Here is a 24,639-nt window from a genome sequence, read left to right on the forward strand (position 1 = left end):
CTCTGGGCATTAGCTTGCCTCATCACCACTAACGGCCCCACCAGACCGCCGGGGATGCCTGGTCTCACCCTGGAGATACCCATTAAGGGACCATCTCTCAGGGAAGCCAGGAAGGGTTTCGCAGCGGTCGAAGCGCCTTGGGACCCTACGGGTAAGTAGTGCGCTATATAAATGCCTATACATTTACATTTACATGCACTAAGCGGAAGAGGTGTGGCGCCGAGGCTAGGGCGACTGACTCTGGAATCTGGGGATCACGATTCGATCCCCTGCACTGGCGGCAGATTAGCCCAGCACTATGTGACTCTGGGCAATAGCTTGCTTAATCTTCCCGACGGCCCCCTGCGCCTAGAGACCCTTACGTGTGAGTGTGCGCTTTACAAATGTGGATTAATAGAAGCGCATATTTCCTTGGAGTCTCTCCTTCTGTCACTTCAAGATGAAGTATTTGGATCACTGTTACCTTGTCCTTAGGCTGCATTATGGTGTAAAGTGACTTCTCAAGGTCTTCCTGATGAACAGCGAACTTCAGCACTTAGATATATTGGAAAAAGTGCTCTGGGGTCCCTGCAGGTAGGCGGTACTATTAAAAGCTTATGCCTATACATGGAAATCCCCTGCAAGAGAATACTACCTGTGTTCTTATGCTTTATTTACAAATTTGTTATTTATTTATGGGCTATGTAGGTGACTAGGAGTGATATTTTAAGAAAGTCACCTGCTGGTATAAGAGGACACGTACATTATTTGCTATTACTTAGTCCTTATAAAGTACTTACGTACTATTGTGGAGGATACATGTAGCATTTTTGCTAATAGTTCGTCCTTATAGTATAAGTTACTTACCTTCGGTAACAATGTATCTGGTAGAGATTATTCTAGCCGCAGATTCCTTAACGTAGAATTATCCCCATTCCTTAACGTAGAATTATCCCCTGGCGTCAGACTGGATCCGGAATTTTTTTTGCCACAGCATCCCTACGCGACTCCGCCCTGACGCCATCCGCGGGTGTGATGTCAGCGAGGTCACATAAGTCCCACCCCAGCGCGCTAAAGTCAACTTTCTTCAGAGAACTTTTCTGTGCCACAACGCGGAGCCATCACCAACAAAAGTATGGGAACAGTGTGCGAAAAAGCAGTGAAACAGAAAGGGAAGAATCCAATGGCGAAGAACAGCACCAAGAGAGACAGTGCCAGGCACTGTGTTACTGAAAGTCAGAAGGAAAGAAGCAGAGCACTGCTTCCGAGGAGCAACCTTGCAAAGCAAAGGAAATATCCACCCCAGAGGCAGAAAAACATGTGAAAAATGTCATAACAGACGACAAAGTCTGCAACCACAATATATAACAGTGAAGGACAACAAATCCAGAACAGATGAGTAACGATAAATTACCTCAAGACAGCACCATCAAGGAGTGTCATATCCCCTGTAAAGAGCTATGGGCTGAGGATGCAGAAGGACAAGTGAACCTACCGTCCAAGTACCAGGAAGGAATGGGTGGAACAAATAAACATAACGAAGCATCCCACCAGGGAGGAAGTGAAAAAGGGCACTCGCAGAATACAAAGCAACCTGGAGGGAGGCGAGTGCAGAAGACCAAACTGAAGGTCCTCGCAGAACAGGGAGGAAGGGCGGGCCATGTAGGAATCTGTGTTTAGAATCATCTCTACCAGATACATCGTTACCAAAGGTAAGTAACTTGTACATCTTATAGACTTTACTGGCCGCAGATTCCTTAACGTAGAGTAGATACCCTAGCCATACCCAGAGGGGAGGAAGGTCTACGAGAAAACCTCACCAGCTTGGAAAAACACAGGGCCTCAATTATGGATGTGTCATGGGGACAGGAAGGGCGGCCCAGCCCCCATCAAGCAAAAGTAAAAAAGAATAAGGAGAAGGGAAGGCCAGGATACCACACGCCTACCCAAGGGGCAAAGGGCGTCCACCAGAGAACCGGGAGGGACAGACTGCACCAAGCAAGTACCAAGGAAGAAAAGAACCACCGCCAAATCCAAGAAGAAGAGGTGGAAATTGAGACAGAGTCCGCCTCAGGAGAAGACACCCAGCAAAGGGAATTGCTGAACGAGCATCAGCCCGAAGCAGGGGACGGAACAGGAACAGCTCCACAGCCGAGAGGCGTATACGTGAGGAGGAAGTCACAGACGCGCAAAGTTCCAGCAGAGCAAGGAACAGGAACACACAGGTACACGCCGAGGCCCATGGAGGTGGACCAGAACGACCATGCGTGCACCGCAGACAGCCGGTGCATACTATGTAGTAGTGTGCTCAGAACAGGCCGAGCGCAAGACTAAGAGAGAGGCAAGGAAACCCCGGAACAAGCCTCATAGAGGGACCATCCCAGTGGCACAACCCGGCCCACGAAGAGAAGTGGGACCTACCAAAGACTAGAGGAGAAATATATAGCACAGACCTAAGTCGTCAACCAAAACGCAGGAGAACACCAGGAATATCCTAGCCTCCCTGGAACACAAGGAAGAGGACCAGGCCGAAACGTTGGCCAATAAGGTGGAGGCACCAAGATACGACGCCGTACACGGCATGACAAAAGTCTGTCTGGCGATCTAGTGGCTGAAGAGGGAAGGCAAAACAAACAGAAGTGGATATCCCGCAGGAACAAAGGGCAAAACGTACGGCAGGCAAGCCCCGTAGAAGACGGATTGAAACACCATCGGATACGGAGTAGGACAGAACTTAGAGTAGCGCAAGCTGCGCTAAGGCAGAAGAAAAAGAACGCACCAAACGGTATACTGTGACGCCAGGAAACGCGAGGAACCAGAGAAGGTATCCACACTCGCCCAGCTTAGGCCAGAGCTATACAATAGCCAACAAGTACCCCACTTAGGGTATGACACATCCCACAACAAAACAGGGGAACACCTCTTAGGGAAACCCCCAGCAGCGATCAAGAACCTAATAGACCTGTGGGTATCACCACAGACAGCTTACCAATCAGCCAAAAAACAATACACAGATGGTCCAACCTGAGGACCTATATGGCTTCACTAACAGCCAAAAAACACACACCACAAAAACAACTGAAGGGCTGTACCAGCAGCCAAAAGCACAGAGGTGTCAACATAAGAACCCCGAAGGCAGTCCCAACCACATACAGCACACAGAGGGGCCAACCGAAACACTAGGCTTAAAGAGAAAGGTGAGCTAAACGCCTCCCATAAGACACCCGAGGACCGACAAGCCGAATCTTACGGAGGGGGAGGAAGAAGGAGCCCCGCAAAGAGTCGCCGAATAGCGGGGTCTGCATGGGTTTTAAATAAAAGAATCCCATCAAAGGGCAGGTCAACAAGACGCTTCTGAATATTCTCGGGAAAGACGCTATCCCGCAACCAAGCATGGCGACGAAGGGCCACAGAACTCGCCAAAGCACAGGCGAGAGAATAGAGGCATCCAAGGCCGAACGGAGAATAAAGGCAGCTACCTCCTAACAATCCGGCACATGGTGCCGCAAATCAGCACCAACACCGTCGTGGAAGACACGAGACAGAAAGGACTTCGTGGAATCCCAAGGTTCAGAGGTAGCTCTGGTCAACACACAGTGTGTTTAGCGCATGCAGAGCAGCACTAGTGGAAGCAAAAATGTTACGCCGCCAGGAGTCCAACCACCAAGCCTCCCGTGACGGAGGAAGCAACACTTAAGGCAAGGAAGGGAAAGCAGACTGCAGGACAGGGCACTGGGCAGATGGGTAGGAAAAAAGGCAGACTGGATTGCGCGGGTGCAAGAACGGCTGAGGATCCGGATCCCCCATAGAGGGACGCCCCAAAAAGACAGTTGTGGAGCGAAGCTTCAAATGGAAGAAGCGGATCCCCCTCTAACAGAGCCCTGGTGGAGAACCTCCAACAAGTGATCCGTTGGAGAGACTAGGTTGCCCATTTGCCTTGGAGATGGCCCAGACAAAAGCTACACTCTCCTCCGTAAGGAGATGCGGGGGAGAGAGAAACTCTTCTGTGGGTGAAGCTGCAAACTAAGCCGCCCGTCCCGTGCTGGAGAAAGAAAAGGCCAGCCCCTGTAAGATGAAGGACCCATGGACGAGTGAGGGGCCTGAGGGGCCCGCAGAGAAGGCAGAGAAGCCGGCGGGGCAGCCAACTGCGAGGTATGGAAGAGTGGGTCCGAGGGCTGTGGACGCAGGGACGGTATACCACCCGCCCCGGAAGCCACCGGGGAAAAAGAAACGATGCGGCGTCCAGTCTCCGAATGATTGTCGTCTCCTTGTCTCCTCTTCACCAGAGAGAAAGGGACATCCGGAGAAGAGTCGACGATCCGACGCCGGGACAGCGCCGGGGATTCAGCCACGGGCACCGTTGTGTTCTCGATCGGCGCCGAAGTGTCCACTAAGGGTGCTGAGTCGACCTCCACCACCACGTGCCTCATAGGAGAAACGGGCGGGGTTGGAGCAAAAGCGGCAAATGAACGGCGCCGAAAAGGCGCCAACTCGACCTCCGACGAGGCAGCCGCCTGCGCAGAGGACCGAGAGGGGCTCGGGGAAGCGCCCCGGGTCCCGGCCTCCACTCGCGGCGGCGCCCGGGCCGGGGAGGAAAGAGGATGGCGCCGGCTCGGCCTCCGGTAAGACAGCCGCCTGCCCAGAGTACCAAGGGGGACTCTGGGATAAGCATGAGTCCTGGCGACCTCCAGCGACACCTCAGTGAACCCCGAAGGGCTTTGCAGCAAGGTACGGACACCGTGGGGGGAAGAGGGGAACCCCGTAGGGCCGCGCCTCGACACCACACCTCCAAAACCTGAAGACGAACGCATCAGTGCCGGGGGTGATGCCGCTGGCAAGTCCGTAGAAGGCCCCACGCATGGCGAGTGATCCGCAGACGTCTCAGGCAGAGGAGGGGGGACCCAAAGAAGCCTGCAGAGCCGAAGCGTAGGCCTTCATTTGGGCCCTTGTCACCCCAATGCCAGGAAAGGGCGGATAGGGTGGCGACGGGAGAGGGCGCACGTCCCGAGAGGAACCCGTGCCCTCTGTAGAACGAGGACAGGGCCTCAGTGGCAAGCTGCCAGACTTACCGGTAGGCGAGCGACACCCGTGGGGCCTCGGTGAAGGACGATGCCGCAGCAAGAATCGGCGGCTTCTGGACCCTTCCGAGGTAGGGGACGGACGCAGTGACTAGACTGTTCTGGACAAGCAGGCAGAAAGCAATTTGATCCGGCGCCCCCGCCGGGACTTCGGGTTGAGATGCTGACATGCGTCGCAGTCCGCAGAATAATGGTGCTCGCCCAAACACCACATACAAATTGGGTGAGGGTCCGTCGCCGCCATCTGACGCGTACAAGAAGTACACGTATTGAAACCCGAAGGCATTGCACACGGTTCCGAATGCAAAGGTGTTAAAAGAGGCCTGAAAACAGGTCAAGGGAACACACTCCGGATCCACGTTGCATGCGGAAAAGAAGGAAAACTGACATTGGCGCGCCGGGGTGGGACTTGTGACCTCGCTGACATCACGCCCGCGGACAGCGTCAGGGCGGAGTCGCGAGTATTCCTCAGCAGGGAGGTTTGAAAGGTGCATCTTGTAATCTTTCAACTGTGCCTTTATGTAAAGTTATATATTTTGTAACATAAAAGCAGCCTGGTAAAGAGCTGTGTTTTCTTTGCATTGCCAGGAATAGATTATGTTGAGTAGGAGGCACTGCCTGGAGGGCCAGATGTTGTAAGGGACCCTTAAGTGTGGTCCTGGTAAGAGTTGCCTTCCTATGTAGTATGCATGTGCATGTTTTGAGGTGATGATGGTACACTGAGTGGGTGCATGTGCTTTATGTGGTGGAAGGGAATTTAAAGGTCATGGTCAAACCTAGTTGCCGGCCCTGTGTGGCAGATTTGGAAGAAGTGGTGAAATCCCTTTGAAGAATTTCCGGCCCCATTACGGTGTCATGATCAATCTCACTGGTAGGAGCTGGCTCACTTTGTTGGTGCCCCACGCCCCATAACATGGCTGAGATCAGTCTCCCCTGGTGAAGAGGTCTCACCCCGCCCCCCTTACTCCAGTGAAGGGCCATTATGGTTGGCGGTGACCTGCCCAAACATGAGGTCTCCCAGTAGGATATAGTTCTCGGAGAGGAGGGCATGTGGGCTGATGAAGTCAGTGATGTCTTCGCTGAATTGTGTGCGGGGTCCTGGAGGTCTGTAGATGAGGGTGCCTCAGAGTGTGGTTTTGGGGTCGGTGTGGATCTGGAAGTGAAGATCTTCGGCGGTAGCGAGGTTATCGTCGGAACTGGTCGTGATGCGGATGGTGTTCTTATGGACGATGGCGATGCCTCCTCCTGCTTGGTTGGTGCGATCTTTTCGGATGATCTTGTAGGCGTCCGGGATGGCTATGGCGATGTCGGGCGCCGATGAGGCGTTCATCCATGTTTCTGTGAGGAAGGCGACGTCCGGTGATGTAGTGTCGAGTAGGTTCCAGAGTTCAATGGAGTGTCTGTGGATCGAGCGAGTGTTGAGCAGGATGCACTTTAGGTGGTTAGGGTCGGAGCTCTGTTTGGAGTTTGTGGATTTGGTGTGGGTCCTGATGCAGTCGAGCTTGCAGGAGTGGCAGGTGAAGGGTCCATGAGTGTGTCCTGGGGCAGCTTGGTAGCATTGTGGTGTGCGGCCGGGGTTGAGGGCTGAGATGGTTGCGGCGTCGTATGTTATGCGGGTGGAAAGGGTTTTGCGGGGAACAGGGGGTCTGGCGCTGGGCGAGGTCCTGGCGCGGACGGGCGTAAACGGGCTTACCTTTGGCGCGCATGGGGCGCGACCGCTGCGCGTGAATGCTGCGCGCAAAGGCACCTGTCATATGTAGATAGTGGAGGGGGGAGGGGCGAGGGAGGAGCAGCTGGGAGGCGGGAGCGGGGTGGAGGGCCGGGCAGGGAGGCACAACAACAAACAAACAGCAAAATGGCTGCAAGCCAAAAGCGAAACAGGATTGGGGCACAAAGTAAATAAACGCAATGAAAACGCCAGTGGCACCGGCACAGTCAGGCACAAATGATTGATTCAGGCAAAGGAAATATCAATGGCAATGCAAATATCGTCAAAGCACACTTTCGAAATACAGCGCTAATATGCAAATATGCTAAGCGATCAGGCACTTAGAATATTGGGAGCAATGCGAGCAAGCACACAGCAATTTGACAGTATAGCGCTACGATACCACGAGCGCCGATCACACCAGGGAGCAGAGAGGAGCGACAGCTTCTGAAGGAATCAGGACGGTCACAGCGCTACAGTTGGTGAGCGGAGCCACAACTATCAGTGGGAGGGAGGAGCAACTGGGAGGCGGGAGCGGGGTGGAGGGCCGGGCAGGGAGGCACAACAACACACAAACAACAAAATGGCTGCAAGCCAAAAGCAAAACAGGATTGGGGCACAAAGTTAATAAATGCAATGAAAATGCCAGTGGCACCGGCACAGTCAGGCACAAATGATTGATTCAGGCAAAGGAAATATCAATAGCAATGCAAATATCGTCAAAGCGCACTTTCTCAATACAGCGCTAATATGCAAATATGCTAAGCGATCAGGCACTTAGAATATTGTGAGCAATGCGAGCAAGCACACAGCAATTTGGCAGTATAGCGCTACGATACCACCAGCGCCGATCACACCAGGGAGCAGAGAGGAGCGACCGCTTCTGAAGGAATCAGGATGGTCACCTGCAAGCTACAAACACAGTGAGCGAGTTCGGGTCAACACGTGTTGTAATGTAAACTGGGCCAAGGGGAGAGCCTTTCTAATTTTTTCTTTCATCTACACTTTACCTCCTCTGTTGCCGGAATCTGAAAGACTTCTTAACCTTGCTGCAATATGATAGGTAGCCTAGGCAAATCTAAAAGCTGTCCTTTTGTATGGATAGTAGTGTGTAACAAGAAAAAAAAAACTTTCTTCTCATACATCTCTCTCCCCTTGTGTGCTGGGCTGCTCTTAATATCTGCATGACAGGAAGGCAAGTCATAACGTTTAAATGGACTACCTAGGTAAGTAACTAATTCCTCATGTGGTGAATCCATTTGTGAACTCCAATTCCTTCTGTTCCTCATTTGTGTCATTAGCCTCATTAAATGTTGATCCTTTCAATCCTAAGTGAGGTGTCATGTATGCTTTGTGACAAATCTTCCTACTCATGTGTAGTATCTGCATTTAGAAATGAAGATGATTGTTATGCCCACCATATTGTCAGTTTCGTGTTTCTCTCTGCATCTTATGCCCTTAAAGAAAAGTATTTGATATAAAATTGCATAGTTTATATTTGAAAATATCTCATCATTTGCTGTAATGCTGCACTTTTTACTCTGAGGTCTACACTCTGCTTTTTCCATCCCTAAAGACTTGAAAGAGCACAAAAAGCTTAGACAATCCCACCACATCCACTTTCCGAACAAGAACTCCTATGGTAGATGACTAAATAAAATATGTTTTGAGGTGGATATCTTCAAGTCTTCAATCCGAATACTGTGTTCAATTCGGCTTTTGCTACAATGTAGAGTACTCTATTTTCAATAACTGAAGCGCCATGATCTTAAAAAACATATTTAACCGCAGCTCTTTCTTGCTTCGGAGCCATTTGTGAAACAACAATCTGTAAACAGTGATCACACACCGAGAACTTGAAGCTCAAGGTAGATGTCATAATGACTCCACCTCTATGGCCAATGTCCATCAGTTTTTGACGAATATTTCATGATCCACTAGCAGACGGTGGAATAATGCCCAGAATGTGATTCTAGAATAGATTCATACTTCAGAACTAGTTTCAGGAGATAAGTAAGTTTAACAGGAGCCCACGGAACCCATGAGGGAAGTAGAGATAAACCAGAGGTGGGGTCCTGCCCATTTCTTTTATAGTTAAAGTGTTTATTACACTGGAGAAAGGTTTCTTAAAATGGGAAGAGGAGAGTCATCTAGCTGCCCAGGAAAGGGGATGGGGGCTTATGTATGTGTCATGAGCGCAATACTGCAGCGCACCTACATGACTAAACATTTCAAGAGTATGTTCAGTGCCGGTGTCCTGAACTACATTTCCCAAGAGCACTCGCGTCACGTCAAAACGTCACGAGAAGTTGGCATAAATGGGCAATGGAGTCCGGAGACCAGCGTAGGAAATTCTTCGTCCCTGGGTCTTGTGCAGCGGTTCTTTTTTCCTGTTTATGAGAGCGGTAAGGGTGCTTTGCACCACTTATGATTCCTGTGTTTGACCAATCTCCGTTGGAGAGCGGCTGCTCATGCGGAGGCTGGTTCACTTCCTTGATGACGTTCTCGGCTAGCGTTACCGGCTAACGGAGAGGGTTATCTGCTTCCCTGAGCATTACCTCAGCAGGCGTTACCGGCTAGGGGCGAGGGAGCTAAGTGGCGTTGGATTTGTTCGGCCTGCATTTACGGTCGGCGGGGGGTACGTAAAATTGCGGTCCTATAGAGCAGAGTGATTTCCTTTCCCGATAGTGTTTGCTCTACTTAAAAGTGTATTTCCTTGAGTTACTCTGAAGCTTTTCCTGCATTGGCAAAAAACTCCATGGTGTAAGAGGCATTACACCAGAAGCACTATTATTTGTATTACTGGGATATACAAAGGACCATTTACTTAATTAAGGTCCACAGAATGTGTTACCACTGCAGTGGTGAAGGTTACAGACGGCTGTGGGTTTAAATGTATGGAGGATGTCTAAAGTCTCGTTATAAGCATTTCTTCTGGCTCGATCTTTAACAGGGGTTGACATGAGTGGTAGGAGCCTATGCTCTATCCCTGTGAAGTGCGGTGGAGTTTAGATAAGGGTAGGTCTATGTTCCATGATATATTATATGGTTATTACTGTTCTATTCTGGCAAATAGGAGTGTGCTTATGTATGTAGCTACATGTTCTTTGTTTCTTCCCTGCAGTTATAACATTCCATATCCGTCCATACATAAGGCATCCCCTTCTACCCAAGCAACAGCCATTACAAGGATGTTTTCATTTTCTTTGCAGGTATAAAAGAGGTGTATCCACCCCGGGTAGGGGTCAGACATAGATAAGAATTTGTTTATGTGATTCATGTCTAGAAGCTATTCTCAGTCTGGTGTTCTTTTCTTTCTCGTTACAGATCTCCCTCCCTGCTGTTCCCTCCCTTTCCTTACACCACTTGATCATTCCGCTGACCTTTGCCATTACGACTTGTAGGATTGGTTAGATCAAGAGGTGGACCATTCCTAGCAGCAAACCGATCCTAAGGACTGACCATCGTTACAGTATGCTACTTAAAGGTGCAATAACTTTTTTGTGTGGCTGAAACTACCAGTACTTTCTGGGATTCTATATGGCAACTAAGACCTGAAATATCCAGCCACGAAAGGGTCGCAAATTCGGGTGATATTTGAGGCACGTGTGTCACCTCAACCAGGACTGGCAATTTTAGCATGATCTTAAATCTATTCTCCACTTTTAATAGCATGTCATTGAAATGACCTCATCCTACACGGGAGACAGCACCCATGCATGAAGGCCAGAGTGCAGCCTTTTGAACTGCAGGTTCTTACTATACTCAATTTTATTAGTTTTAAATAAAACAATACACACGACGGCTCAGAACAACCACACCTCCCGCATTGTAGTCTAGTACATCTACATTGCCGGGTTGAACGCCAATGTGCCCTGCGACAGTACAGGGGTGTTTGCAGCGTGACTCTGGCTTCCCAGTGAATATGGCGAAGCGCGGATCACCATGTCAGAAAGAATGAATTGGTGATTTTCGGGATGTTGTGGGGAACGGACGTACCGTACAACATCACTTGGACCTGCAGGAATCCCAGTATCTCTAACTCTAGCTGATAGGCTGGATCAGACCACCATCCCCAGGAAATCCAATCATTAATCACCAACAGGTGCGTGGCTAGGTAGTCGAAGAAGTGGCTCTTTTTGGCAGTGGACCAACGCTAGTCCTGGTCGATGAATTGCCCCATAGGAATGCAGTCGCCAGTTTATCTAAGGCCGGAACCATTGCTTCGGGATATGGAGTGATATATTCTGCAATACATAAAGAAACCAGGGAAGTATCATCATCTTACACAATGCTACTTCCCCAACAGGTTCAGCTGGAGGGCCTGCCACTTTCGGAGATCAGCTCTAGTCTTTGTAACAAGCGGGGTGACATTGAGAGACCAGGTGAGTTCTGGGTGCAGTGCCACCCAGATCCCCTGGTAGTGAAAGCTGAGCCATCTGATCAGAATGTTCATTTGCCACTCCACACATTCCCAGGAGAGATGCAGTGGGACCAAAACAGATTTGTTTGGGTTGAATCTCAGACCGTAAGCCTCCACGAAATGGCTTCAGGATTTGCAGGCAACTGGGGCCTGAGCGAGCTGGGTGGGCCATGAATAGGAGTACATCATCTGCATAGAGGGGTATACACTTCTCAAGGTACTCATACCATTGCAACCTCAGATTTGGTCATTGCACCTGATGAAACGGGCTAGTGGCTCTATAGCGAGAGCAAAGAGCAGGGAGGAGAAGGGGCAACCCGGTCTCGTCCCCTGACCGATGTGGAATTTATCAGATAGGACTCTGTTTACCAATACACGAGACGACGGGTAGGAGAACAGTACCTTTACTAGTCCTCTAAAGTAGGGACCAAATCCTGCACGGATTAACACGGCCTCAAGATAGCTCTAGTCCATCATGTCAAAGGCCTTTTCAAAATCGACCAGCAGTAGGGCCAGATATGGAGATAGGAGATGACGATGGGCCAGCGTCACATACAGGCGTCGAAGGCAATGTCCCGTACTTCGGCAGGGCATAAATCCACACTGATCAGATATTTGAGGGTCATGACAACTCTTTTAGGACGAATTGCGATGAATGTGCCAAATAATTTGTCTGAGGTATTGATCAAAGATATCGGAAGATAGTCCAAGCATAGGTTTAAGGAACTTGCAATGTAAACACAGGCATTGGAGGACCTCCACATTTGCCTGCCGCGTCAAGGAAGACATTACAAATCTCTTAACCGTACTAGGGCCAGATGATGAAGTGTTGCGCATTCGGAGTCCGCCTCAGACACCTGCTCCAGTTGAATTGCGTGGGCCTCCAGCCACGAGAGTCGGTCATCTCAGGATTGGTATATCCATTTAACATATCCCTTGGCGAAGCCTCTGACTGTTGTCTTGCCAGCCGCCCTTAACATGTCCGGGGAAGTGACTGACCCTTTGTTGGTTTAGAATTACCTTTCCAGTGTCTTCCCAATTGCTTTTTAGCACTCTTTTTGCTGCAGGAACCAGGCGTTAAACCACCACAAGGGGCGCAGTACACCTGCAGGTCCCCCTAGATCCATGAGCTGGGGCGTATGGTCCGAGATTCCCCGAATAAGTGCATGCATGCCTGCAGCCAAGTCGAACTGCAATTTCACCCAAGTCAGACAGAATCTGATTGTTTCAGCACAAGCTGTTCCTGACTTGGACACTCAGAGAAGTGTTCTCTCTCGTAGATACTTTAGCTTAAGCTTCTAAAAGTATACTAGGATCAGTAGAACACATGCATCAAGCCGACACATAAGTTTAGATTCTTAACACCTATTCACCTGAAGTCATCCACCACCTCCTGCCACCGTCACCCCTCTAGCTAAATAAAGGAAGATGCACAGTGTCAGTCATCTCCAAGTGAATCTGTAAGCTAGGGCTCGCCTCATTCTAGATCAAGTTGACCCAACTCAGGCATCAAGCAGAGATCTAATCTTCATACATCCTTCCATGGTCTTATACAGATTGAGAGAAGCTTTTACTGCCATAACGAAGCAAAGTGGGCTGGCACAGCAAAGGTGCTACGAGGGATAATGGTAAGTAACTTTGCGATGACTATGGTTTAGTAAGGGCCTAGACAGACAATATCCAGGTGTTAGAAGGTGGTTCTGACACAAAGGGCCGCCCGTATTTTTTGCTTTTTGAGCACCTAATTGTTGAGCTTTTACTGTGGGGGAGCCTCATAATCTGGGACTCGTCCACAGTGAACTCAAAATGAAGGAGATTTTACTATTGTCCGCCTGGCTTGACTAGGCCGCTGTGCAGCAGCTGGAGTATGGGACACCGTGCTGGTTACATGCAGACATGGGTGTACATGTGTGTGCACACGTGTAGGGGCTAGGCAGGGGAAATTCCTAGCGTGCGCAGTCCAGGAGCAGCTACAGAGTGAATGGTGTGGCAGGACTTATGCAGAATTGGGTGGTGACATGGAATAGGCTTCATACCCTGGGAAGAAACATGCCAGGGAAAGTCAGTGTGTTTTACTGTGTTTTCACTTCATTATTCCCCTATGGGGATGTGGGGCCAATGGCTAAAATGACTTCCACAAAGCCTACAGATTCCAGACACGCACTACAGTCCAGTGTAGCGGATGTGAAAATGAGTATTCTGCAGAGTCTAAAGTCATATTTGTACTGCTTTAGGGTCGTCCAGAAATGTCATATTTCTCTGAGTCCCTGGCTGGGGTCTGGCCCAGGTAGGTTAGATTAATGCCCTTGCTTCCCTGAGCAAAGATCTTCCCTCCAAGGAAGGGAGATAGGCGGAGCTACAAGCCAATCCATCAACCGCTGTCGCTGGGTGCCAGGCACCAAGCAGAACCACGGTAAAGGTAGTGAGGGGGGAAGGGGTTGGGTTTCGGAGGCCATGTGTGGCCAGAGACACTGGACGACTCCATTTTGAACAACCCAGAGGCTGGACAAGAAGGTGGGAGGGGGCAGGGAAGTGAGGTGTCGCTGTTTGATATGAATACACAAAGACTTCATGCCAGCCCCCTACTCAACTTTTAAAAAGTACTTGCACAGGAAGAGAAGCTCTCTCTGGGTTGTGGTCTGCTGAGGTGGAAGGTGCTGGGGCCTGGCAATGGGCAGTTGGAAGGAGACACCCACTGACTGTCACCCAGACCCCTAACAGCACCAGAAGAAGCGCCCAGGACCTGTGCGCAGAAGCAGGGGCCTCTGCGCAGGGAGAAGAGAGGCGCAGGAGGAGAGCCAGGCAAAAGGCTGGTGCAGGGATGCAGTGCAGACCGCTCCCTGCAGAGTGCCCCCTCTTGGAGACCCGGAGAGTGCTCCAAGTGGCCGGGGGGCGCCGCCAGGAGCAAGAAGATTCGAAAATGGGGCAGATCGGACCTCCAGGGGCTGAGATATGGCCCCTAGAAGGTGAGCAACCTTGGACCTGTGGCCCCCTGACGGCGAAGCGAGTGAGGCTCTGCCGCTGACCAGGAAAGGCCCCCGGGGTGGGTCAGGTCCCAGGGACTGCCCTTCAATGTGGAGAGCCAGCGGGGGTCCCGGGTGGGACCTGGGCCCCGGACAAGGAAGGAGGAGCCAAGGGCCCAGGTGGGACCGGGCCCCCCGACCAAAGCGCTGAACGGCCGGGGGTGGGCTCGCCGCGCCACATACCCTTACCCGGGGATCCGGGTGGGACCGGGCCCCCCACCGAGGCACCAGGAAGCGGCAAAGCACCAGCGTGGCTCTCCCCGGCACAGCGGGAGAGCCGCTCATCTATTATTCAGCAGCAGGAGCTTGAAGCGCCCAATAATGCCAGGCAAGGCATGGGAAATGGATTGTTTCTGGCGATTTGGTGGCCCCCAGGAGAGGGGTCACCTTTTAGTGTGAAAAGGTGCTGGGGGAGCTGCTGGAGAAGTGCAGTCTCGCCCCCAGCACAAAGCTAAGTCCCACCCTAAGTTTCTTGAGGATTTGAAAAGAAAAAACCCTCAACGCTCAGCTAAGATTGCATCACCTCCTAGGCTGGAACTTTTGTTCTACAGCTGGGGGTTCATTGAGAAGTGCATCAAAGATTGAAGGGCTGAGTTGGAGATGTCTCGAGAAGGGCATCCCCTGGAGGTGAAATGGTGTAATTGCACTGAAATGCATTTATTAATGGTTATTTCTTTTAGAGGGACTGATGTTCAATGTGAAGTACTGGTGTAAGGTGATGTCACAAGCAAAGTGGATTTAAGTGGCTAGACACTCCTGCTAGGGTGTCTGACAGTATTCACAACTTAATCCTGTGATCATCAGTGATGCCTTTAGGGGCTGTAATTGCAATGCATTGTTAATGATATCCATAATGTGCGGAGTACTGTCATTCTAAAGTGTGCGTAAACATGTAGTCTTGCTGCTGCGCTTAGGTGAAGACCCCAGACTGTTAGCCCTTAAGATGTAGAGGTGTATACTTTAGGGTCAGTAGGAGATGCTTGGTCAGGGTCATGTGTCACCGAGGCAGGTGCATCCCTGTTTAATGCTTGTTGAGGTAATGGGAGGGGAACGCCACTGGGATGGTGCCCATGCGCAGGGTCCTCGCTCCAGGAAAAGTTCAACTAATTGCATTGGGGGCAAGATGATGTGCATACATGGGAGTGGTGGTACTAGACCCCACCCCCCCTGCGTGAGGGGTGGAGATGTTATGCAATGTCACAAAATAATTCCAACAGCTTATGTATATTTGTAAATTGTTGCATAGTATGGAGTAGTGTGTGTGTTTAATAAATGTACTATTACCTTTATAAAGCAAAGTACAGACTGGCCAATCAATTGAGTGTTATTTTTGCGCACCTGCAAATGGCGAATACTAGCCCACACCAACTTCCTCGAGTAAGCCTCAGACTGCTCTGCAACGCTACCCTCTGAGAGTCAGGCGCTACAATTGGGTGTTTGGTTCCCAGTGAAGGACAAATGTAGTCATGTTATTTGTGTGGGCCTCACAGATGCTGCCTTGTTTTCCAACATCAGAACCACACAGTCATACATCCCTCGCCTCTTTAGGTTTCAGTTTCACATTGCAGATACACATTTACAAATATTTCCATTATCCAGGACAAGAATGTTCAAATTCAGTACAATTAAAAAAGCCTTGCATAAACAGAAACACTTTATATATCATTTTGTCCATTGCATTAGTCAAAGCGGATATACATGACCCGAAAAGGCGTAGCACCAAAAAGGTTCAATTATGTTTAAGTATTTCATTAGTAAAAGAGCAGAAAAAATGTGCAGTTCGAATTGATTACCTTTTGCTGCTCGTGGATTGGAAGGATTTAAAACATAACAGTTCACACAGGTGTGAAGAGGGCAGCGAAAAATTTTGTTATCCATCACAGCAAGTGTATAATTCTTCATGCACGCTTCATGGTAGAATTTTCCACACTGGGATGCAGTACAGCGTTTTACTTCAACTTTTTTCTCCTTACATGCAAAGCATGTATGAACTCCTAGGAAAACAGAAAACACTGGTAAATTATACAGGTGGAACTTCACTCTAGTAGCTTTTGATCTGAGCTACATTACATTCCGATTTGCTTTCACCATTCAAAGTAGATCGCATAGCACAGTGGCGTAAGACTTCAATAGTCCATCTCAATTAAGACACACACCTATATATACACACACACTCCCTACTGGTAGTCACTAGTAGGTAGTTATAGTTAAGACCTAACTTCAGCGTCGTTTGATGGATCTTTTCAAAATGTTCAAAATTAGTAAGCAACTCACTTCAGCTGCTGCCTGTAAAGTTTTGGGGCGCTTTATCAAGTGGGGGCCGAGAACCCGGAGGGGTGCTTTGTTTTTGTTGAGGGCCAACTGAATGGCTGTCTCCTCTTATTAGGGAGCATTTATGCACCAAATGTATGACAACAGCTATTTCTGGCCCGCCTTACGGTCACCCTCACAATTGCATAACACTCCCGTTGTTACAGCGGAAGAAGGCCTTACACAATGTTGGCTCACACACTTGTCCATCTTAAACAGCTAGGACATATTACATCCAGATATACGGAGCTACTCCTACTATGCTCCACCCCATGATCTCCATGTTCAACTTGATTTCATACTCTGCCACCAGCTACACACTCTCCAGTCACACATGGGAATACCCGGGTCATACCTTTTCAGATCATAACCCGCTACAATTACTCCATAGTTGGAGAGCCCATCGCCCACCCGTTCCTGCCTAGCATCTTTAGCCAGCTGCAGTGGAGGATATGCTGTTCCGTGACACAACCTGGGAGGTGTCTCAGTACATGGAGGACAACTAGGGCGTGGCCATGTCTAGAACTGTAGAATGGTAGGCGATCAAGGTAATGATACATGGGTACGGGATTAATACTACGGAGGGTGTGATAGTAAATTTTTATAAAGAACTGACAGCGGTTGAATCCTCATTGGGCGCCCTGGAGGCCGACTCCGGCAGTACCCAAGAGGTCCAGCATGCTCTGACAGCATCCAGATATTATCATGCCCAGCTAGTAGACCAACTCTGAAGGTTAGATTTTAAGGCCTATCAGGCTAAGATCCATGTTGAAGGCGACACATCCGTCCGGCTATTGGCTTGGCTCCTTCGAAGTGTGAGTCCACCTGCGCCGATCATCAGGATTTGTCAATCTCCAACTAGCACCATTACTAGCCAACAAGACAATCTCCAACTAGCACCATTACTAGCCAACACAACATACATAATGACTTTACTACCTATTACAGAACACTGTACGATCCCCCGGTCATCAATAGTGCAGATAGCATACTGGCCTTCTTCTGTCCACTGTTGAATTGTTAGCCCTTGAGCACCTACAGCTACCCATTACAGAGCAGGAGATCAGAGCAGCTATTCGGTGATCCGCTACTTGTAAAACTACTAGACGGCCTTCCAGTTAAGTTTTACAAGACTTACGAGAACCTTCTGGTCCCCCAATTACTTGAATGCAAATGCTACTTACCAGTATGCATCTGTTCTTGGCATGTAGGGCTGCTGACATTCATATCTGTGCATAGATCGCCGCCTCGTGTTGGGTCCGGATGATTGCACATTGTTGTCCTGGAAGAGTCTTCGAAGTATCAAGGGAAAAGGTGGCTCCTCCCCTGGACTACAGTGCGCATGGGCATCGCCTCCATCCCCAGATTGTTTTTAGCCATTGGCAGAGATGGAGTGCAGTATGTGAGTGATGCCTATGCTGCGAGCAGATATATGAACATATATATATGTATGAAGACTGCAGCTGCTACAGGCGCCGGGGAGGAGGGTGGGCGATATGAATGTCAGCAGCCCTACATGCCAAGAACAGATGCATACTGGTAAGTAGCATTTGCAGTTCGAGGCATGTGGGCTGTTGAATTCAGATCTGTGCATAGAATACATAGCAGTCCTCCCATTACCGGCGGCCGCCCGTGCCAGCTGCAGCAGTCTGAAAAAGTGTCCTGAGAACAGCCTGACCAACAGCTGCTTGCTGTTTGGAATGCACGTCTACACAGTAATGTTTAGTGAAAGTATGTATGGTTGACCATGTGGCTGCTCTACAGATATCTTCTAAGGGAATATTACCTAAGAAAGCCATAGAGGCCCCCAGCTTCCTGGTGGAGTGGGCTCTTGGTGGAATTGTGAGAGTGCGCTTGGCTTTAGCGTAACAGATCTGAATGCATTTTACAATCCACCTAGCGATCCCAGCCTTGGAGATAGCGTTTCCCTTGTGGTGTGAGGCAAAAGCAACAAAAAGCTGCTTGGTCTTACGAAAATCTTTGGTCCTGTCAATGTAGTACATTAAGGCTCGTTTCACGTCAAGGGTGTGGAGCATCCGCTCCGCCAGCGACTCTGGGTTTTGAAAGAACACTGGCAACTCAATTGTCTGGTTGATATGGAATTGAGATACAACCTTGGGTAAGAATTTGGGGTTAGTGCGGAGCACCACCCTGTTAGCGTGTACTTGGAAGAAAGGTTCTTGGATGGTGAGCGCCTGCAATTCGCTAACCCTCCGTAGCGATGTAATTGCTACTAAGATAGCGACCTTCCAAGTCAGAAACTGAAGCTCACAAGAGTGCAGTGGCTCATAGGGAGGACCCATCAGCCTTGTAAGAACCACATTGAGGTTCCATTCCGGAGCTGGTGGTGTCCGTGGTGGAATGACCCTTTTGAGTCCTTCCAGAAAAGCCTTGATAGCAGGGACCTTAAAAAGTGACAGGTGTTGCCTATTCTGGAGGTATGCTGCCATTGCAGACAAGTGAATGCGGATGGAAGAATACGCCAAATTGCATTGGTACAGGTGGAACAGGTAGCAAATGATGTTTTGAATGGAAGCATCCAGCGGGTCAATGTCGTGGTTTACACAGTAGACGACAAATCGCTTCCATTTAGCCGCATAACATGCTCTAGTAGTGGGCTTTCTTTCCTCCCAAATGATGTCCATGCAATCGGGGGGAAGATTGAGGTAGCCAAACTCTAGGACTTCAGGAGCCAGATCGCCAGGTTGAGCTGTTGCGGATCTGGGTGCTGAATGTCGCCATGGCTCTGCGTCAGAAGGCTGGGTGTGAGAGGAAGCCTTTGATGCTGTACCACGGAGAGTTCCAGAAACGTGGTGTACCATGGTTGGCGAGCCCACGTTGGAGCAACCAGGATGAGAGTCATCGAGTGCTGCCTGAGTTTGCGTGCCACCAGCGGTATCAGAGGTGCTGGGGGAAAAGCGTATGCAAATCTGCCTGACCAGTTCATCCACATCGCATTGCCCTGTGATTGCGGGTGTGGGAACCTGGCGGCGAAGCTTCGGCATTTTGCGTCCTCCTTTGTGGCGAACATGTCTATCTCTGAATGACCCCACTTTTGGAAGTACGGTTGGAGTACCGATGGATGTATCTCCCACTCGTGCATCTGATGGCTGTGCCTGCTGAGCAGGTCCGCCATCTGGTTGTCTTTGCCTGGGAGATGCTCTGCCATGAGGAAGATGTTCCTCTGAATGGCCCACTTCCACATGCTCTGAGCCAGATGAGACAGCTGCGGAGAGTGTGTGCCTCCCTGTTTCTGAATGTAGTACATGGCTGTCATGTTGTCCGTCCGGATCAACACGACCTTGTTGCACAGGTGTACTTTGAATGCCTTCAGGGCCAAGAAGATTGCCATCAGTTCCAATACATTGATGTGCATCTTCTTTTGCTGTAGTGTCCATAGTCCCTGCACTGTGTAGTGGAGTACATGAGCTCCCCATCCTTGGAGAGAGGCGTCCGTTGTCAGGATAATCCGCGGCACAGGCTCCTGGAACGGTCGGCCCTTGCAAAGGTTTTGTGGATTCCACCAATGCAGAGAGTTGTACGCCCGACCGCTCACCAACACTAGGTCTGTTAGTTGCCCATGAGCCTGAGTCCACTGACGTGCTAGGCACTCCTGAAGCGGACGCATATGTAGTCTCGCGTGCGGGACAATGGAGATGCAGGAGGCCATCATGCCTATCAACTGCATGAACACTTTCGCTGGAAGCGAGTGTTGAGGCCTGAATCGTTGGATCAGCGTTTGGATACTGGCGATTCTCACTGAATTTGGCTGCGCAGTGGCTGCCAGAGTGTTTATCGTCGCGCCCAGATACTGTCGTACATGGGCGGGCTGGAGATGGGATTTTGGGTAGTTCAGAGAGAATCCCAGATCGTGCAGGAGATGAATGGTGCGGGACACGTGGTCGGCGCACTGCTGTTCTGTCTTTGCCTGAATGAGCCAGTCGTCCAGATAAGGGTCGACGTGGACGTTTTGGCGTCGTAGATGCGCCGCCAGGCACTTTGTAAAGACCCTTGGCGCTGTGGTGACCCCGAACGGCAGAACCCTGAACTGGTAGTGCTGGTCTTGAATCGTGAATCTGAGATACTTCCTGTGGGAAGGATGCAGGGGGATATGAAAGTATGCATCTTTTAGATCCAACGTAGCCAGGAAGTCCCCCTGTTGAAGCAGAGGGAGTACCTGCTGTAACGTGAGCATATGGAAGTGCTCCGAGAGAATGTACCAGTTGAGGGGCCTGAGGTTCAGGATGGGCCTGAGGGATCCGTCCTTTTTGGGGATTAGAAAATACAGAGAGTAAACCCCTGTTCCCCTTTCTTGCAGTGGGACGAGCTCTATTGCCCCTTTTTGCAGCATGACTTGAACTTCCTGCTGCAACAAGTGCAAGTGCTCGCCGGACATAGGACGGCTTCTTGGAGGTATGTTTGGTGGAGTGGAAGTAAGTTCCAGACAGTAACCGTACTGGATAAGAGACTTGACCCACCTGTCCGTGGTGATGGATTTCCACGCGGGCAGGAACTGCTGGAGTCTCCCCCCGACCGGTGTTGTGTGGTCGGGGGGCAGTGACAAGACGTCACTGCTTGTTGGCGGTGGTGGACCTGGAGCTGTTGTTTCCACGTCCCCTGCCTTTGATGTTGTTGCCTCTGTAGCCACGTCTACCCTTGTTGGTGTATGAGGTTTGGGTATTACTTTTATAATACTGTGTGGACTGCGATGCCTGACCCCTTGAGGTGCCTCTGGTATTGGAGCGGCGAAAGGAACCACCCCGAAACTGCTGAGACTGGAGGGCCCCCATAGACTTAGCAGTGTCTGTGTCTTTCTTCATTTTTTCCAGTGTCGCATCCACCTCAGGGCCGAACAGGTGGTCAGGATTAACTGTTTGGTTCAGGATGGTTGTCTGTATATCCGGTTTGAAACCTGATATCCTAAGCCATGCATGTCTTCTCAGCAACACACTAGTGTTGTTTGCCCTGGAGGCTGTATCAGCCACGTCCAGCGCACATTTGATAGAAGCGTTTGTGATGAGCTTTCCCTCCTGAATTAACATTTCCCCTGCCTCCTTGTACTGGTCAGGCAAGTGTTGCAGCAGTGTTTCTAGGGTGTCATAATGAGCCCTATCGTAGCGTGCAAGTAGGGCCTGCGTGTTTGAGATTCGCCAAATATTAGCTGCCTGCGCAGCAATCCGTTTCCCTGAGGCCTCAAATATTTTTGACTCTTTGTCTGGGGGAGGAGCGTCACCAGTGGTCTGTGAGTTCGCCCTCTTGCGTGCGTTGGATACAACCAAAGAGTCCAGTGGCAAGTGTCCCTTGATGTATGTTGGATCCGAGGGCGCTGCCTTATATTTTTTATCAATGCGAGGATTGATGACACGCGCGGGAGTGGGCTCCTTGAAGACCTCCGTCGCGTGCTTTAGCACACCCTTGAGCATTGGCAATGTCTTGACTGACTTTTCAGCCACTGAGAAAGTGTCAAACAAAAAGTCCACATCCACAGGATCCGAATGCAGCTCGACATCATGGTTAGCTGCAGCTCTCTCAATCAAAGCGTTGAAGGCTGCCGAGTCCTCCGTCGGTGAGGTCTTTGCCGCAAAGAGCTGCGGTTCCTGACCCGACTGCGGGTCCTCTGGGTCGCCCCCGGCAGACCAAGGTACATGTTCCTCCTCCGGATCCGAGTACGCCGGATAGTTGTACTCGACCTCCTCATCGTCACCATTGTGAGAAGTTGGCCCGATATGCAACGTTCGCTATTCTAGCGACCGCTATGTATCGTTCCAACGACCCTTATGGTGTTTGGTTGTAAGTCAACCTATAGACCAGCTATCCTAGTAGCGTGGATACGAGCAGTCTAAGGCTAAAGACTCGAGAGGGCGCGTTAAGCCAGCTGTTTACCACACATGTACCCCTTGAACACCCAGTGAAAGGACACCACGCAAGTGTTATGAAAATAAACAGTATATTTATTAAGAATCACAACAGCCCTGTACTCTTTATGAGGACAGGGTACTAAGCACAAACCAAATCTCTTTAGCAAATACTTCAAGTGCACAATTAAAACAAGTGTCCGAGGACACGGAAAGATTAAGGTCTCGGGCGGACCCGATAAGGCAAGTCGGAAGCGAGGGACTCAGGACCCTAGAGTAAGGAGGCTATGCAGGCACCGAAATGCCGAGTTACCTAGCCACGAGGGCTGCGGCTGCACAAGTCTTACAGGCGTCGGGGTCTTCGCTGACGAGCCAGGAGCCGGAAGAAAAGGAGTTGCTGGCCGGCGACCAGTGCTGAATAGTTCGTAGAGATCCAAGCCTGGATCGGAGATTGATGAAACCTGAAAGCAGAGGGGACCAAGTTCGTACTACTAGCCAGTAGTCAGAGGGTACCAGGAAGGCACCGGTTGGCCGTCACCTCGACCAGGTGAGTGGGCGACGCTAGGCTCTGCAGTCTCACGGACCAGGAGGCGTTGTCGGCGACCACGGTGGAGGTGCGAGCTGTCCCACGAAGGATGATGCTGTCGGCGTCGCTGGGCCCAGGATGGGGCAACAAGCCTTGGCAGATCTCAGGGCCACGTGGTGGGCCTAAGATGGCGTCTTGAGTGGACCAGGAGGGTCCGGGGTGCTTCTCGCAAAGATGGAAGCAAGGGCCAGTCTGGAGCAACCAGACCAGCAGTGATGATTCTCGGATGTCGTCACAGAAGGGCACAAGCCAGCGGCTAGTGACCAGACAACGTGCTGAGCAGCGAGCAGAAGGGCCCCACGCAGATCGTGGAGATGCTGGGAGACTGCACTTTGGTGCTGGAGCGGCTCAGGGTCGGGGCTTCTCGGACCCCAGAGCACTCACCAGAGAGTTACCTCGATGGTCGTGCTGGTTTTAAGAGCGTGCAGGTTCTGATGATGGCCGGTCCCTCGAGGTCTCGTCGCACCCACAGATCACAGCTGAGCTGATGACGTGGGTAGAGGTCAGAGGTGCCAGGGAAGCCGGTTCTCGTCGAGCTGGGCCGTCGGATTCCTTGAGGAAGGACTTACAGCAAACCGCAGAGTTCTTAGTTGGTGCCCGCTGATGCAGGGTGACTACTCCTTAGTCACAAGGGAGAAATCTTGAGAAGAGTCTTGAATGTCCTTTCGTAGAAAGTAGTTCTTGAATCAAAGATGATCTAATTTGGAAGGGTCCCCGCTCCGGTCTTTATTCTAAAGAAAGGGGTGGGTACATGACTAGGTCCTGCCCTAAGGGTGGGACCAGGAAGGGGGGTAGTTACACCCCTCTCCCCTGCCGGACTTTCCCCAGGCCAGGGCTGTCGCCCCTGGAACTGGTTCTAACCGGCAGATGCGTAGTGAGCACCGGGGTGCCACTCCGCAGTCACCTTCTCGCCAAAGCCCTACCTACCCAGAATACACAAACCCTGTCTGGGACGGTGCGAACACCGCCCTTGACAGGAAACCCTTTGTCCAAGCGCTCCTCGCTGGAAGGACTCCCAGCAGCAGGAGGTCAGACTCGTGTCTGTGGTGGCAGCATCCATTTTGTGGAGCTGAGGCTTTAGTTAACTTTAACCGGGGTTCACAGTTACGTACATGTCGTGTCCCTCTAGAAGGGTGGAATGCTAACCTCATCGCCAGAATTGGTGAGAGGGCAGCACCCCGATTCGTATGACACCTTACTCGACATGCCTTGATAACGCGACACCGGAGTTACCGATATGGTACGCGTTATCATGGAACAGCTATTGGGTCTGGATTCCGCAAGCTGCAACCGGGCTCGGCTCGGGCCTGAACCTAGCTCACACGAGCCCACGCACTCTGCCTTCAGGATCGTTAAGGCCTGCCATAGGAGTGCCTGATAGGAACTCGGGTGTCCATTGTATGGTTAGATATAGAGCTACTATACCTAAAGCGAAGGGTGGTTACACGTCTTCGCCCCAGCTGTCGTGCAGCCAGTTGTGTCAAATTTAGGAGGCCAGCCAGGGGTGGCATAATACATGCTTCAGCCCCTGGCGGCCCTGGGTACACCTATGCCCTGCGTTACGGGGTCTGATAAGGTGGCCCAGTACCAATTGGAAATGTACCTAGGGTACATGGAATCCATTTTAAAGAGAGAGCAGTAGGCCTGGGGTCCTGATTGGCAGGATCCCAGGTCGAC

The 24,639-nt window shown here is 50.6% G+C and overlaps 1 protein-coding gene across 1 annotated transcript in view; it reads right to left on the reverse strand.

The window, feature by feature from the left end:
* The window catches only part of NSD2 (nuclear receptor binding SET domain protein 2), a 1,128,833-nt gene that overhangs the window by 450,888 nt on the left and 653,306 nt on the right, over window positions 1–24,639 (reverse strand). The window contains exon 13 of the mRNA XM_086964209.1: window positions 16,005–16,205. Within this exon, the coding sequence (XP_086820335.1) occupies window positions 16,005–16,205 (201 nt within the window). The remainder of the gene's footprint in view (window positions 1–16,004; window positions 16,206–24,639) is intronic.

Source organism: Lissotriton vulgaris, chromosome 3_2, assembly GCF_964263255.1.
Source record: "Lissotriton vulgaris chromosome 3_2, aLisVul1.2, whole genome shotgun sequence".
Taxonomy (NCBI): Eukaryota; Metazoa; Chordata; class Amphibia; order Caudata; family Salamandridae; genus Lissotriton; species Lissotriton vulgaris.